This window comes from Chiloscyllium plagiosum, unplaced genomic scaffold, assembly GCF_037043375.1.
Source record: "Chiloscyllium plagiosum isolate Xiang-an unplaced genomic scaffold, Cpla_swu_hap1 HiC_scaffold_43, whole genome shotgun sequence".
Classification (NCBI taxonomy): Eukaryota; Metazoa; Chordata; class Chondrichthyes; order Orectolobiformes; family Hemiscylliidae; genus Chiloscyllium; species Chiloscyllium plagiosum.
In genome coordinates this window covers 21,463,811-21,481,121 of record NW_028270181.1, presented here as the reverse complement: position 1 = coordinate 21,481,121, position 17,311 = coordinate 21,463,811, and the positions used below count along the sequence as shown (strand labels likewise).

The 17,311-nt window shown below is 44.1% G+C and overlaps 1 protein-coding gene across 1 annotated transcript in view; it reads right to left on the bottom strand.

The window, feature by feature from the left end:
- Window positions 1-17,311, bottom strand: part of arhgap22a (Rho GTPase activating protein 22a) — a 388,741-nt gene that overhangs the window by 262,841 nt on the left and 108,589 nt on the right. The window contains exon 3 of the mRNA XM_087982560.1: window positions 4,861-4,948. Coding sequence (XP_087838686.1) covers window positions 4,861-4,948 — 88 coding nt within the window. The remainder of the gene's footprint in view (window positions 1-4,860; window positions 4,949-17,311) is intronic.

The window sequence follows — 17,311 nt, the reverse complement described above, 5'->3', positions numbered from 1 at the left end:
CCAAGTTGTCCTCAAGATGGCTTAAAGTAGCAATGCTTCCTGCATCATACAGATTTCAATACAAAGTCGTCACTTTGAGGTAGCTTGGCGTATGCATGAATGTGTAACCTTGACTTTCCAACAGGGATTTAACTTCCCAGTGAAAGCAAAGTCTGAAAACTGAGGTTTTTCAGTCTGTAACACAACTGATAGAACAATAGCTGGAATCAGGGAGTCACACAGCACAGAAGAGGCCCTTCCATACAGAGTCTGTATTCCTGATTCCTGATGAAGGGCTTTTGCCCGAAACGTCGATTTTCCTGCTCCTTGGATGCTCCCTGAACTGCTGTGCTTTTCCAGCACCATTCTAATCTAGACTCTGGTTTCCAGCATCTGCAGTCATTGTTTTTAGCCATTGAGTCTGTGCTGACCTATTTACACTAATCCCACTTTCCAGCATATTGTCCATAGCCTTGAATGCTATGATATTTCAAGTGCTCATCTACATACGTTGTCAAAGTTGTGAGATAAGTGAATGACAGTGGAGGCCCCTTAATCTTCTCCATGAAGAGACCCCAATATTTGACAGCACAAAGTATTTGTGCAGTGGGGTGAGAGTTATAATTGGGTCCATATCCCAAATTCTCAACCAACAAGGCAGCCTGATTGACAGGTTCAGAGACAAAAAAAGCTGCAGATGCTGGATTCCAAGGTAGGCAAGTAGGAGGCTAGAAAAACACAGCAAGCCAGGCAGCACTTGGAAGTGGAGAAGTCAACATTTTGGATTTAACCCTTCTTCAGAACTCCACCTGTAATGTTGATTTCCCCACCTCCTGACATTGACTGGCTTGCTGTGTTCTTCCAAGTTCGCCCTTGTCTGATTCACAGGCTTAGTCGGTCCACAGACCTGGAGCAGGTAGGTTTCGTGTTCATCAAGCAGAGATTGCAGCGAGGCAATGGTCACCCTTTATTTACTTGTGCACAGTACCCCGGCTATGCCCAGTCAGCTCAGAATCAGTCCCATGAACGGAGAGGATTCTAATCTCCTGGTTACATTTCTTTTCTGACGAGATTCTAATCTCCTGGTAAGGTTTGCCAGCCAGGGATTTCCTTATTTGTGTGTGTGTGTGTGTGTGTGTGTGTGTGTGTGTGTGTGTGTGTGTGTGTGTGTGTGTGTGTGTGTGGAGAGAATGTTAAACTGGGCCAATCAATGACCGTGTAGACAACGAGGTCAACCTGGTTCCAATCACATATGGGGAGGAGGAGGTGTTGCTGCAGTAACTGAGGCAGAGTATCCAAGACCCTGGAGTAATTTTGTGGAGACTGGCTGGGAGAATCAGAATTGTTTTTTTGATTTAGAGTCATAGAGATGTACAGCACGGAAACAGACTCTTCGGGCCAACCCGTCCATGCCGACCAGATATCCCAACCCAATCTAGCCCAACCTGCCAGCACCCAGTCCATATCCCTCCAAACCCTTCCTATTCATATACCCATCCAAATGCCTTTTAAATGCTGCAATCATATTAGCCTACTCTGGTAGCTCATTCCATATACGTACCACCTTCTGTGAAAAAGTTGCCCCTTAGACCTCTTTTATATCTTTCCCCTCTCACCCTAAACCTATGCCCTCTAGTTCTGCACTCTCCCACCCCAGTCTATTTACCCTATCCATGCCACTCATGATTTTGTAAACCTCTATAAGGTCACCCCTCAGCCTCCGACGCTCCAGGGAAAACAGCCCCAGCCTATACGACCTCTCCTTAATGCTTAAATCCTCCAACCCTGGCAACATCCTTGTAAATCTTTTCTGAACCCTTTCAAGCTTTACAACATCTTTCCCATAGGAAGGAGACCAGAATCGCAAGCAATATTCCAACAGTGGCCTAACCAATTGTCTCTTCAGCTACAACATGACCTCCCAACTCCTGTACTCAATATTCTGACCAATAAAGGAAAGCATACCAAATGCCTTCTTCACTATCCTATCTACCGGCGACTCCACTTTCAAGGAGCTATGAACCTGCACTCCAAGGTCTCTTTGTTCAGCAACACTCCCCAGGACCTTATCATTAAATGTATAAGTCCTGCTAAGATTTGCTTTCCAAAAATGCAGCACCTCACATTTATCTAAATTAAACTCATTCTGCCAATTCTCAGCCCATTGGCCCTTCTCATCAAGATCCCATTGTAATCGGGAGGTAACCTTCTTCGATGTCCACTGCACCTCCAACGTGTTTGGATTTATTTATTATCACGTGTATTCTGTTACAAAATACAGTGAAAAGTGTCGCACAGTGTCTCCAGTCTCTGGCACCCTCTTAAAATACAGAGAAATAAACCAAAACGTAGGTAGGTAGGAAAGAAGGAAAGAAAGAAAAGAAAGAAAGAAGAAAAATGAAAAGAAAAGAAAAACGAAAAGGAAAGAAAGAAACTTTACAGTCCTTTTTGTTAAGTCATGATCCATGGGCCTGGTGTTTGGGCATGAAGCTCTGCACCCTACCTCTGGAACACATGTCGCCACTCCTCAGTGCCACCTCGCTTCCACCGATGCCCTCACCACCATGGGTCCTTGCTGGAGCTCACCAATGTAGCCACTGCACCAATCCAAACTTGCCTCTGTCACAGGGGCTCTGAGATGGCACTAGGGCTACCTCGATGATATAGAAGCCGCTGGGAACCCAATCCTGTCTCCAAATTTGCCATCACAACTCCGCACTGGGCTCACTTATCATAGGCCCTTGATGATAGAGAAGGGCTGGAGGGACAGGAAGCTCCGAGAGAGAGCATGAAGTTACAGTCATAAGATGGAGTGTTGGACCTGGAGAAACACCTCTATATACACTAGCTCACATGTTGGAAAGACACTTTCCAACATGTGAGCTAGCCCTTGCTGCTGCACCTAACCTTTAGCACCTCCTTTTATCTGCAAGGTTTCCTGAGGCCTGGGAAACCTTCCAGCCATGAGTTAAAAGGATAGAAATCCTGTGACGGTGTGGTGTGGGACACTGGATTTCAAGGACAGGAGATGATAGGTTGCCCTCTTTCTCTTACTGCCCTCTTCCACTACCACCAGTGTGCAAGTCTGAGGCAGATTGAAATCCAGTTTCACATTTCTAACATTTAATCTCCTACCTGACCCGGGTCTACTAATCATTGTCAGGTAAAAGTTACCTCCAGTGTGTCTGTAAATCTAGTTACAGTCGTCATTTGACTTTCTATAGCATTTCTGAAAAAGATCAATGCACTCCTGATTTACACAATGCATTGATTACACCACATGATTGTGGAGCAAACCCTTATTTTGAACCTTTTAATCTTTTTCCTTCGTCACTGCTTTTAGTTGACTAAGAGCTCGAATGTAGCTTGGTGCATAATTTCAGAAACAGGGCAGCCATGCAGGAGAAAGGAAACATGGTGCCGAGCTTGGACTCAACTAAACCTCGATCGTTTACATCTCCGTTTGAGACACACAGAAGGGAATGAGGATGCCAAAGCTCATGGCAGAACAACACATCCCGATCGTCCCCGGTCTCGTCAGAAAGTGGATGCTAATGTGGTTGGGGAAAGAGGCTGATAAACTCTAGTGATAATGCCATATTCTTCATGTTGCAAAGTTGGCTGAGTGACAATGCTGTGGCTTGAAGAGGTGCATTTTGTCCTACTTTCTTGCAGAGAGAAAGATTGGGGAACAGGTACTGAGCAGCCTATGAGAAGCCTTGGGTGCTTTTTTTTTCTTAAAAACTGCAACAATAAATGTGGCCTGACTGGGTGTGGTCAACTTCCCACCCACAGCACCGGGATTTTTCCATTTTCAGCAGTATTTACTGTTGGGGTCTTGAAGAAGTGGAAGCTATTTTTCCCCTCTCTGGATTACAGCCAAAAGCTGGGGGCTTCTCCTCCTGGGCTGTTGAATTACAAGTGAGACAAAATGTGTTCTCTGAATTTGCCTTTTGCCAAGGGTGCATTTATGGGATGTTACAACACTGAAACAGTTAATTAGTAACAGTTACTATACAGTTGGTTCTGCTATAATGCGTGTCTCTTCGAAGTGAATTGGCTTTAACACAATTGAAGAATTTAGACCATTATTTGTAGAACATGAACTTTCCTTACCTGCATTGGCTATAATGTGATTCTGGTCCCATTAGTTTAAACGGAGCGGCTATTGTGCCATTTTCTTAGAACACGAGACCACATGAGAACGGAACTATTGCGTTACATCAGAACCGACTGTATCCATTATTCTATTACATTTTCCAGTAGAGTTTAGTCATTCCAAGTTCTTTCTTTTGTTTATATTTTAACTATAGTGTTTGAATAAATTGTGTTTTGCTTAATATCGAATAGTTTGACCAATTGAATTGCATCTGGAGTGCAACACCTGACAATTATCTTTAAAATAACAAAATAAGTTAGAGTCTAGGCTACCTCCTTAATATATTTTGACGGGGCCTGGTCCGATCCAAAACAATTGGGAAGAAAATTAGTAGTGGGTGAATAGTAGAGCAGGAAGAAATAGAGAGAAAAAAAGTCAGGTAAAGGAAACTGTGGCAAGCTTGTAAGTATTTTATCTACAATCTCTAGTCAGGTATGTGTTCAATTGTGGAAATTAGTCAACTTATCAGTCATATCATACCCCCTTCATTGGAAAAATAATTTGTATTGTATGTGCTGTGGTAACAATACCTGTTGATTCTAAAACAGTGAAACACTTGTCCAACATCATAGTTAAGAGGTCATTCAGTCATTGAAATTGTTGTAAATGTACCATCAGGCTCAGGCCAGTTATAGAACATGTCAAAATAAGAAGTTAATGAATGTTTAGACCCAGAGAAAGACAGCATCGACAGGCAGCTGGAACAGATTTTACCTTCTTACCTGGAACTATTTCAAACAGATGTTTGCCAGGCTCCTCAGGGTTGGCTGTGAACTCGTTCACTTGACTCCCTTGAAGGTGGATCGAACCCTATGGGGCAAAGAAAGGTGGAGAGTTTTAATGGCAAGAAAATATCAAGATGCTTAATTGAAAACAGAAGTCAGTCAACAACAACGTTCAGTTACAGAGATGTCGTTCTGAGATGTTTCACAGATCCATTATAAAATAGGATTTGGCACAGAGCTACAAGAAGTGAAATTAGGGCAAATGAGATACAAGGAGACACATTTTAAGGAGGAAGGGAAGTGGAGAGGCAGGGGTTTACGGGGAGAACTCCAGATCTTGGAGCCTTGGCAACTGAAGACACAGCTATCCAAGATTGGAGATACTCAGGAGGCCAGACTTCAATGAGTACTGACACTTTGGACAATTTTTCAGCTGAAGGGAGGTACAAGTTCATGAAGAGACTGTAAAACAAGGATGAGAATTTCAAAATCAAGGTGTTGGTCAAGCAAGAGTCAATGTTGTTTAGTAAGCCCAGGGAGGATGACTGAATGGAATTCATTGTGAATAAAGACATGGCCAGAGGTTTGGATGACCTCAAGTTTAAAATGAGTAGACTGAGAGAGATCAGTCTGGAGCAAATTGAAACAGTCAAATCTAAAAGGTAATGCAGATATAGGATTGAGTTATCTTTTAAGAATTAATCATTTTGGCCTGATCAAGCAAGTGAGTAATTGAATTATAGTCTATTTAATTGTATTTAGTTATTAAACCATTTCCTTAAGGAATAAACTGTACAGCCAGGTCAAAATTAAGCCATTGCTTTATCGTTTTGTTGTTGTTTCGTGGCTCAAGGTACCATAAATTTTGGCTAACATGTAAGAGAATGCTTTGCAATCAAAAAGCATTTAGTTAAAGACACAGCTATTTTACAAAATGGTCATTTAACCTCTGTAATAAACCACTGTGTAATTGTTTTTGTTTTGGTTATTTGAGCTTTAATTTGTTTTATGTTATCCATAGTTATTGTGGATGGTTCTTGTCATTAAAGAATATTGTTAGATATCGAAGAACATTTAGAAGCATCCTTCTGGGACATTTTGTTGGAAATTGTATCCTTGTTAAAACTGAATTCTTTTTCTGTATTTCATATTTAGAATTTTCCGTGTAGCAGGAACTAACCTTCTATAAATGTAAACAGATCTCTCGTATATAAACACAGAAATAGTTTTAAGGACTACTGAGATCATTACTCATGTCAAAGATTTACCAGGCAACACACTATCCTATTATCAATGTATGCTTTAAAAAAAGAGAAATTTTTACTCTTATAAGGGGTGAAATTTAACCAGCAAATAGAAGTGGGCAAGGGGACAACAGACATCCTGGCATCATGAGTAGCTGCCAACGGTCATTGGCTGAAACAATTTGGACAGGTGATTGACAGACACAGATGGACATCTTTGAAAGTAAGGTATATCAATAGGTCTAGGAATGAATGGGCAGTTATGAGGGGCAAAATCTGGATCAGTGGTGCTGGAAGAGCACAGCAATTCAGGCAGCATCCGAGGACAGGCATAATCGACGTTTCGGGCAAAAGCCCTTCATCAGGAATAAAGGCAGAGAGCCTGAAGCGTGGAGAGATAAGCTAGAGGAGGGTGGGGGTGGGGAGAGAGTGGCATAGAGTACAATAGGTCAGTGGGGAAGGAGATGAAGGTGATAGGTCAGGGAGGAGAGGGTGGAGTGGATAGATGGAAAAGGAGCTGGGCAGGTCGGACAAGTCCGGACAGGTCAGGGGATCGAGTTGCTGGAGGTTAGAAGCTAGGATGAGGTGGGGGAAGGGGAAATGAGGAAACTGTTGAAATCCACATTGATGCCCTGGGGTTGAAGTGTTCCGAGGTGGAAGATGAGGCGTTCTTCCTCCAGGCGTCTGGTGGTGAGGGAGCGGCGGTGGAGGAGGCCCAGCACCTCCATATCCTCGGCTGAGTGGGAGGGGGAGTTGAAATGTTGAGCCACTGGGCGATTTGGTTGATTGGTGCGGGTGTCTCGGAAATGTTCCCTAAAGCGCTCTGCTAGGAGGCGCCCAGTCTCCCCAATGTAGAGGAGACCGCATCGGGAGCAACGGATACAATAGATGATATTAGTGGATGTGCAGGTAAAACTTTGATGGATGTGGAAAGCTCCTTTGGGGCCTTGGATAGAGGTGAGGGAGGAGGTGTGGGCGCAGGTTTTACAGTTCCTGCGGTGGCAGGGGAAAGTGCCAGGATGGGAGGGTGGGTCGTAGGGGGGCGTGGACCTGACCAGGTAGTCACGGAGGGAACGGTCTTTGCGGAAGGCGGAGAGGGGTGGGGAGGGAAATATATCCCTGGTGGTGGGGTCTGTTTGGAGGTGGCGGAAATGTCGGCGGATGATTTGGTTTATGCGAAGGTTGGTAGGGTGGAAGGTGAGCACCAGGGGCGTTCTGTCCTTGTTGCGGTTGGAGGGGTTGGGTCTGAGGGTGGAGGTGCGGGATGTGGATGAGATGCGTTGGAGGGCATCTTTAACCACGTGGGAAGGGAAATTGCGGTCTCTAAAGAAGGAGGCCATCTGGTGTGTTCTATGGTGGAACCGCTCCTCCTGGGAGCAGATACGGCGGAGGCGGAGGAATTGGGAATACGGGATGGCATTTTTGCAAGAGGTAGGGTGGGAAGAGGTGTAATCCAGGTAGCTGTGGGAGTCGGTGGGTTTGTAGAAGATGTCAGTGTCAAGTCGGTCGTCACTGATGGAGATGGAGAGGTCCAGGAAGGGGAGGGAGGTGTCAGAGATGGTCCAGGTAAATTTAAGGTCAGGGTGGAATGTGTTGGTGAAGTTGATGAATTGCTCAACCTCCTCGCGGGAGCACGAGGTGGCGCCAATGCAGTCATCAATGTAGCGGAGGAAGAGGTGGGGAGTGGTGCCGGTGTAATTACGGAAGATCAACTGCTCTACGTAGCCAACAAAGAGACAGGCATAGCTGGGGCCCATACGTGTGCCCATGGCTACCCCTTTGGTCTGGAGGAAGTGGGAGGATTCAAAGGAGAAATTGTTAAGGGTGAGGACCAGTTCGGCCAAACGAATGAGAGTGTCGGTGGAGGGGTACTGTTGGGAACGTCTGGAGAGGAAAAAACGGAGGGCTTGGAGGCCCTGGTCATGGCGGATGGAGGTGTAGAGGGATTGGATATCCATGGTGAAGATGAGGCGTTGGGGGCCGGCGAAACGGAAGTCTTGGAGGAGGTGGAGGGCATGGGTGGTGTCTCGAACGTATGTGGGGAGTTCCTGGACTAGGGGGGATAGGACAGTGTCGAGGTAGGTAGAGATGAGTTCAGTGGGGCAGGAGCATGCTGAGACAATGGGTCGGCCAGGGTGGTCAGGCTTGTGGATCTTGGGAAGGAGGTAGAACCGGGTAGTGCGGGGTTCCCGGACTATGAGGTTGGAAGCTGTGGGTGGGAGATCTCCTGAGGTGATGAGGTTCTGTATGGTCTGGGAGATGATGGTTTGGTGATGGGGGGTGGGGTCATGGTCAAGGGGGCGGTAGGAAGAGGTTATGAGGGGCTCCAGGGGGATGAACTACAAATCTTCTTGGAGGAAGATCATGTGCCCCCCACATCAGCTTGAGGGAAGAACATGGACAGTTGCAAACAAAGATGATCACTAAAGATAGCAAGATCTTTGAGATGTGGGAATGTGCTGCTTCTATTCTTCCATTCTACAGAATGGCTTTGGGATCAGTGAAACATTCTCATCGGTTGCAGATTATATACTTCCTTTCTTTGCTTAAAAGTAGTTTATACACCATTTCTAAACTGTTGCTTCTCAATAAACTATCAAAAAATTGCTACAAATCATCAATGGCCCATGTTAGGTAACTGCGATCACAAAGCTTCCCAAAGTCAATAACTTGGAATGATAGTTAAACACTAAAAAGGTGACACCACATACACAACATCAGGTTACAGTCCAACAGGTTTAATTGGAAGCACACTAGCTTTCGGAGCACTGCTCCTTCATCAGGTGGTAGTGGAGGGCTCAATCCTAACACACAGGAGTTATAGCAAAAATTTACAGTGTGATGTAACTGAAATTATACATTGAAAAATTGATTGTCTGTTAAGCCTTTCATCTGTTAGAAAAAGGTTTTGTGATTTACACATGAAAGAAGTGAAACTATCACTGTATTCTAACAGATGAAAGGCTTAACAGCACAAGAGACTGGTGTCCAGTTAAAGCCACTGACATTCTCATGTGGATAAACTGAAAGTTACTCCTTTTATTGAGTATCATTTCTTTTGTATTTGTTATGATTATTTCATAAATTCTGGAAGACATATTTGTATCTGGAATGGGTCTTGTAACTGATCAGGGTTAGGTAACTTTAGAAACAAAAACAGAAATTGCTGGAGAAACTCAGCAGGTCTGGCAGCATCTGTGCAGAGAAAATAATGTTTTAAGTCTTCCAGGGCCACTGGACTTCACTCTTTCTCCCTCTCTACAGATGCTGTTAGATTTGCTGAGTTTCTCCAGCAATTTGACTTTAGATTGTGTCTCTCAATCTGAATCTGTAATTGGAAGGGATGTAGGACAATCAATTAAAAGTATGGCCAAATGTCTTGCATTGGCTTGGAGGGGGGTTTCTACGTAAAAGCTAGTTTGTTGATTTTGGTTGGAACTCCTATACAGGTGCCACAGTGAAGCCCAAAATTTTCTTTATGGGAACATCACTGAGAAAATCACTTTTTACATACCGACATGCAGTTATACAAAAGAAAGCAGAAAGAAAACTTGGAAAGAAAACTCGCGTAATCGCTTTTACTGTCGATAGCTGGCTTTCATAGTTTTGAAAGATGCAATATCTGCATCTCAAATAATTTTTGCTTAGTTAAAAAAACTCAGTAGAAAGGTGCAAGCCATTTCAGAATTAGGTAAATTCTGCTTTGTAATTTTGTTCCTCTATGATCCTGCTCATTATTTTCTTGTTATGGTACAGGCAGTCACCTCAGTGATTATTAGGGGTTTCAGTCCCATATTTCTGAATCCCATCCATTTAAGTCTATGAAAGCATTTAAAGTAAATTATATGGATCTGCAACACCTTCTAAGTGACCAAAGCAGTGTTGCTTTGGCATTAGTTTGATCTGTGATTCTTGATTTCAAAGGCACATAATCAATGATTTGGACTTTGTCTGTTCAGGGCATCAACAGGCAATTAATCTTTCCCAGAGTTTGTGTCTCAGGCTCAGAACAAGTTATGAAGGTTTATTGCCAGCATTAATGTAAAGTATACAAAAGAAGACATCAGGACTGTCCCTCTTTGATTTTAACATTGATATAGTAAGACCTTCAAACAGTGGAAAGATTGCTATGTGTATGAGTCATCCATCCAGTGGAATTCATCACCGGATCTCAAACATACAGCAACATTTTTTGGAAATGTCACTTTGGAGCTGTTGCAAATGTGTTTTTATTTTAAAATTGTTATTATTTGTGGCTCCCTCACAAAAGTCAGGGGTTTCAAATTAGTTTGCACATTCTCCCCGTGTCTGCGTGGGTTTCCTCCAGGTGCTCTGGTCTCCTCCCACAATCGAAAAGATGTGCAGGTCAGGTGAATTGGCCATGCTAAATTGCCCATAGTGCCTTAGTCAGGGGAATGGTTCTGGGTGGGTTATTCTTCGGAGGGTCGGTGTGGATTTGTTGGGCCAAAGGGCCTGTTTCCACACTGTATGGAATCTAATCTAATCTAAAAAAATTGGAACTTTGTCAATTTAAACACAATGTTCACAAGTAGGAAATCCCAGACAGGACAAGGTCAGAAAGGAACTAAAAATCTCTCCTCACTTTCTGTTTGAATTCATCCAAAGCGTAATGTTTCAGAAGGATTCAGTGATGACAATTATGACATGAAAAGCTAGAATTTTTAAAATCACTTCCATGATTTCTAAGGATTACTAACAGGGTGGACTTTGACAGAGGAGCCAATGGAGGAACAGGGGTTGCAACATAGAGTTTTTTGTTGAACTGCACAGAAAAAAGCTCCAGACAATGCTGTCAGTTTTACAGGATGATGGCCAATACTAATAATTAAACCATCTCTAGAACCATAAAATCAGTTAACATTTCATTCACACACAACACCATACAGACCCAGGGTTTCTTGACTGAATTCTTTCAGGATGAAGTGTGCCCGTATGGAGATTACTTTCAATGTGTGTTTGTAATTGGATACAAGAAAGATTCACATTGTTCATTTGTTGCTGTGGGTGGAGCTAAACATCATGTTCAATCTGAACTAATCATGTATTTCTCAAACATAATCCCTTTTATATATTTATTGCTTCTAAATGGGTGCGAATGAGCGAATGAGCAAGTGAGTGAGTCTTAGCTAGAAACATTGGAATAACCATTTATTTGATATAGCCTCTGATTGGAATAGGTTTACTGAACTATATATTTAAGCTAAGGATCCAAGAATAGTTTTAAGGCATCACTAGCTCCAGGTCCGGCAGCTAGGCCCAGGTGTCTGAAGGAGGAGACAGGCGGTTTCCACCTGGTGTTACTGTCTCCCCATATGGTGGCAGTCTAGTCCTGGCGTGAAGGTCTCGTCACCATGTGAGGCTCAGTAGGTGGTCTCATCCAGGAGTGGTGGTCTTAGCCTGGCAGGAGGCTTCCGGACTAGTACCTGGACTGAATGCCTCTTAAACATAGAACATAGAACAATACAGCACAGAACAGGCCCTTCTGCACACGATGTTGTGCCGAACATTTGTCCTAGCTTAAGCACCTATCCATGTACCTATCCAATTGCCGCTTAAAGGTCACCATGATTCTGACTCTGCCACTCCCACAGGCAGCGCATTCCATGCCCCCCACCACTCTCTCGGTAAAGAACCTACCCCTGACATCCCCCTTATACCTTCCACCCTTCACCTTAAATTTATGTCCCCTTGTAACACTCTGTTGTACCCGGGGCAAAAGTCTCTGACTGTCTACTCTATCTATTCCGCTGATCATCTTATAAACCTCTATCAAGTCACCCCTCATCCTTCGCCGTTCCAATGAGAAAAGGCCTAGCATTCTCAACCTATCCTCGTACGACTTATTCTCCATTCCAGGCAACATCCTGGTAAATATTCTCTGCACCCTCTCCAAAGCTTCCACATCTTTCCTAAAGTGAGGCGACCAGAACTGCACACAGTACTCCAAATGTGGCCTAACCAAGGTCCTGTACAGCTGCAACATTACTTCACGACTCTTGAATTCAATCCCTCTGCTAATGAACGATAATACACCAAAGGCCTTCTTACAAGCTCTATCCACCTGAGTGGCAACTTTCAAAGATCTATGAACATAGACCCCAAGATCCCTCTGCTCCTTCACCTTACTAAGAACCCTACCGTTAACCCTGTATTCCGCATTCTTATTTGTCTTTCCAAAATGGACAACCTCACACTTGGCAGGGTTGAACTCCATCTGCCACTCCTCAGCCCAGCTCTGCATCATATCTAAGTCCCTTTGCAGCCGACAACAGCCCTCCTCACTATCCACAACTCCACCAATCTTCGTATCATCTGCAAATTTACTGACCCACCCTTCGATTCCCTCTTCCAAGTCATTAATAAAAATTACAAAAAGCAGAGGACCCAGAACTGATCCCTGCGGAACTCCACTTGTAACTGGGCTCCAGGCTGAATATTTACCATCTACCACCACTCTCTGACTTCGACCGGTTAGCCAGTTTTCTATCCAACTGGCCAAATTTCCCTCTATCCCATGCCTCCTGACTTTCCGCATAAGCCTACCATGGGGAACCTTATACATGGATTTTAGTAAGGCATTTGATACTACATCCACTGCTCTACCCTCATCCACATGCTTGGTCACCTCCTTAAAGAATTAAACATTACTAACATATCTGCTTCTATCACCTACCCTGACCAGCTACCTACCACCTTGTGTGTAAAATACTTGCCTCTCATATCTTTAAGCGTTCCCCCTCTCAGCTTAAACCTATGCCCCCTAGTACTTGATATTTCCAACCTGGGAGAAAGCGTCTGACTACCTGCCTCTGCATGAAACTGTAATTTTATATACTTTTTGCAGGTTGCCACTTAGCCTCCAGCTCTCCAAAGGAAACAATACAAGTTTGTCCAACCTCTCCTTATGGCTAAATAACTCTAGATCAGTCAGCATTCTGGTCAAACTCTTTTATATTTTCTCCAAAGCCTCCCTAAAATGAATTGAATTTATTGTCACGTATATCAAGGCACAGTGAAAACTACGCCTTGCACGCGATACAGGCAGATCACGCTAAGTAACATAGATAGTAAATAATAGGTAAATAGCAGCAAAATCAGAAACAGGAGAACGTTAAGAGTTTGAGTCTGTTCAGTATTCTAACAGCAGTATGGTGGAAACTGTTACAAAACCAGCTGGTACGTGTTCAGACTTCTGTACCTTCTCCCAATGGTAGAGGTTGTAGAAAAACATTGCCAGGGTGGGATGGATCTTTGAGAATGCTGGTGGCCTTTCCTTGACAGTGAGCCTGATGGATGTATTCTATAGCTGGGGAGGTTGGCCATTGTGATTGTCCGGACTGAGTTCACCATTCTCTGTAACCTCTCCGATCTTGAATGGTACAGTTGCCATACCAGGTAGTGATACATCCAAACAGAATGCTCTCGATTGTGCATCTATAACATTGGCAAAGGTATTCGCCATCATGCCAAATTTCCTCAGCTGCCTGAGGAAGAAGAGACGGTGTTGGGCCTTTGTAACTAGTACATCCACATGAAGGGTCCAAGAAAGCTTGTTGTGATTGACCACTCCCGGGAGCTTGACACTCTCCATTCGTTCCACCATTGTGCTGTTAATGTGTAAGGGGGGCATGAGTAACATCCTGCCAAAAGTCAGTAATGAGTTCCTTGGTTTTGCCAGTGTTGAGAGCTCGGTTGTTTTGAGTGCACCATTTTTCCAAATCTTCCACCTCCTGTCTGTGGTCTGTTTCGTCACCATCTGAGATTCAACTGACTATGGTGGTTTCATCAGTGAACTTATCAATGGCATTAGTCTGGTATTTGACAACTCAGTCATGGGTATACAGTGAGTACAGTAGGGGGCTGAGTACGCACCCCTGGGGGGCTCCAGTGTTGAGTGTTAGTGAGGATGAAATATTGTCCCCAATCTTCACTGATTGTGGCCTGTGGGTCAGGAAACTGAGGATCCAGTTGCAGAGAGTGAGGCTTAGCCAGAGATCACTAAGTTCAGTAATCAGTCTCGAGGTGATAATAGTATTGACTACAGTTCAGCCTTCAACGAGTAGGATTCTTATGTAGCTGTTCTTGGTGTCAATATGTTCTAGCGAGGAGTGAAGAGTAAGTGATATGGCATCTGACATAGATCTGTTGGTTTGATCGGCAAACTGGGGTGAGTCAAGAGTAGTGGAGAGGCTGGAGTTGATTAATGCCATGACCAGTTTTTCAAAGCACTTCATGATCACTGAAGTTAGGGCAACTGGGCAGCAGTCATTGAGACATGCTGCATGAGCCTTCTTAGGCACAGGGATGATGTTGACCCCCTTGAAACAGACAGGGACAGTGGCCTGCTGCAGGGAGAGGGGGAAGATGTCCGAGAAGACCTCTACCAGTTGATCTGCGCATGCTCTGAGTGCACAGCCTGGTACTCCGTCTGGTCCCATCACTTTCCTTGAATTCACCTGAAGGAAAACTGATCTGACCTCTGATGCAGTGACTGTTGGAATAGGTTCTTCAGGACTTGTCGGAATAGGTGTTACCTCTCCGCCAAAATTCTGCTCAAAGCAAGCTTAGAAGGCGTTGAGATGATCTGGGAGAGATGTGTCACCATCTGCTATCTTGCACTCTCTCTTTTTAGAGCCTGTGATGTCATTCAGTCCTTGCCATAGTTGCTGAGTGTCTGTCTGGGTCTCTAGTTTGGATCAGTATTGGTTCTTCACTGTCTTAATGGCTCTGCAAAGGTCATACTTGGATTCCTTTTATTTGAGATATATATTTTATATATCTCCTGATCTGGAGGCCTCATATTCTTTGTACAGTGTGGCAAGCTGTACACAAAACCCCCAAATAGAACATAGAACGTAGCACAGTACAGACCACTAAAGCCCTTGATGCTGGGCCGACCTTTTATCCTACTCTAAGATCAAACTAATCGACATATCCTTCATTTCACTATCATCCGTGTGCCTATCCAAAAGTCGCTTAAATGTCCCTCTCCATGCTTCAGGCTCTCTGCCTTTATTCCTGATGAAGGGCTTTTGCCCGAAACATCGATTTTACTGCTCCTCAGATGCTGCCTGAACTGCTGTGCTCTTCCAGCGCTACTAATCCAAAACCTAATGTATCTGACTCTACTACCATTGCTGGCAGTGCATTTCACACACCCACCACTCTCTGTGTAAAGAACCCACCTCGACATCTCCCCAAAACCTTCCTCCAATCACCTTAAAATAATGCTCCCTCATGGTAGCCATTTCCGCCCTGGGAAAAAGTCTCTGGCTATCCACTTTATCTATACCTCTCATCATATTTTACACTGCTATCAAGTCACCTCTCATCCTTCTTTGCTGCAATGAGAAAAGCCCTAGCTCCCTCAATCTTTCTTCATAAGACATGCCCTCCTGTCCAGGCAGCATCCTAGTAAATCTCCTCTGCACCCCCTCTAAAACTTCCACATCCTTTCTATAATGAGGCGACCAGAACTGAACACAATATTCCAAGTGTGGTCTAACCAGGGCTTTATAGAGCTGCAGCATAACCTCACAGCTCTTAAACTCAATCCCCCTGTTAATGAAAGCCAACACACTATATGCCTTTTTAGCAACCCTGTCAACTTGGGTGGCAATTTTGAGGGATCTGTGGATGTGGAAAAGATCATTGCCAAAAGTGCAGCAATCTCTTCCCTTGCTTCCTGTAGTAACCTTGGGCATATCCCGTCTGGCCCAGGGAACTCATCTATCCTCATGTTTTTCAAAATTCCAGCACGTACTCCTTCTTAGCATCAACCTGTTTGAGCATATCAGCCTGTTTCACAAACAGCAAGGTCCCTCTCAGTAGTGAATATAGAAGCAAAGGAATCATTAAGGACCTCCTCTACCTCCTCCAGCTGCAGGGACAAGTTCCCTCCACTGTCCCTGATCGTCCCTACCCTCACTCTGGCCATCTGCTCGTTCTGACACAAGTGTAGAATGCCTTAGGGTTTTCCTTAATCCTACCTGGCAAGGCATTTTCGTGACCCCTTCTAGCTCTCTTAAGTCCATTCTTCAGTTCTTCAAATACGGCTTAAAGTTTTATACAGCTGCAATATGACTTGACAACCTTTAGACTCATTGCCCTGACTGATGAAGACAACATGGCACATGCCTCTTTAGCATTGTATCCATTTGTATTGATACTTGCAGGGAGCTATGCACTTTTACCCAAAGATCCCTCTGTATACCAATGCTCCTAAGGAGCCTACCATTTACTACATACTTTTCTCTTTCATTTTGACCTCCCAAAATGCATCATATCATACTTGTTTGGATTATACTCCATTTGCCATTTTTCCACCTAACTTTCCAACTAATCTGAACCCTGCTGCATCATTGACAACCTGCTTTACTAACTGCAACTGCACCAATTTTCATGTTATCTAAAAACTTCCTAATCAGGCCACCATCATGTTCATGTAAATAATTTACATGTATAACAAACAACAGAGATCCTGGCACTGAGCCTTGCAAAACACCACTGGTCACACATCTTCAAGCAGAAATACATGCCCCACCCCCACAACTACCCTCTCTGTCTTTTAAAAAAATTTACTTAATTACAAAACAGTTTACAAAAAGCAGTTAACATTTACAGCTGTATACAACCGCAATTTTACAAGGGAGAGGAGCGCAAAGCCAGGCCCCAAACCCTACCGTTCAACCAGTTTACAGGGAGATGAGGACAAACCTCAAATCCCAGTTTCACATATGACACGACAGTGACAATGACATTTGTACATAAAAAATTCAACCCAGTTACATAAAAACAGTGCATACAATACAGACCCAGCAAGCCCCCATCCCTCCCACCTTCCGACCACTAAGGCAGCCCGTCCCTACACACCTTCCGGCTCTCGGTCCACCCCATGCCCCTTCCAGTTCTCAGTCCACCCTGACACACCTTTCGACCACCTCTAGGACAGGCCTACCCTCTATCTTCAATGATCAAGCCAATTTTGTATCCAACTTACCAACTCACTTGTGAATCTCAAGTGACAGTCTTCTGGGCCAGCCTATGATGACGGACTGTGTCAAATACTTTAGTAAAGTTCATGTAGACAACATCGACTGCCCTATCCTCAACAATAGCACTCCCTTAGTATTGTGGAGTCAAAATTCTAGAACTGCTTCCCTTAGGGCATTGAGGGTCTACCT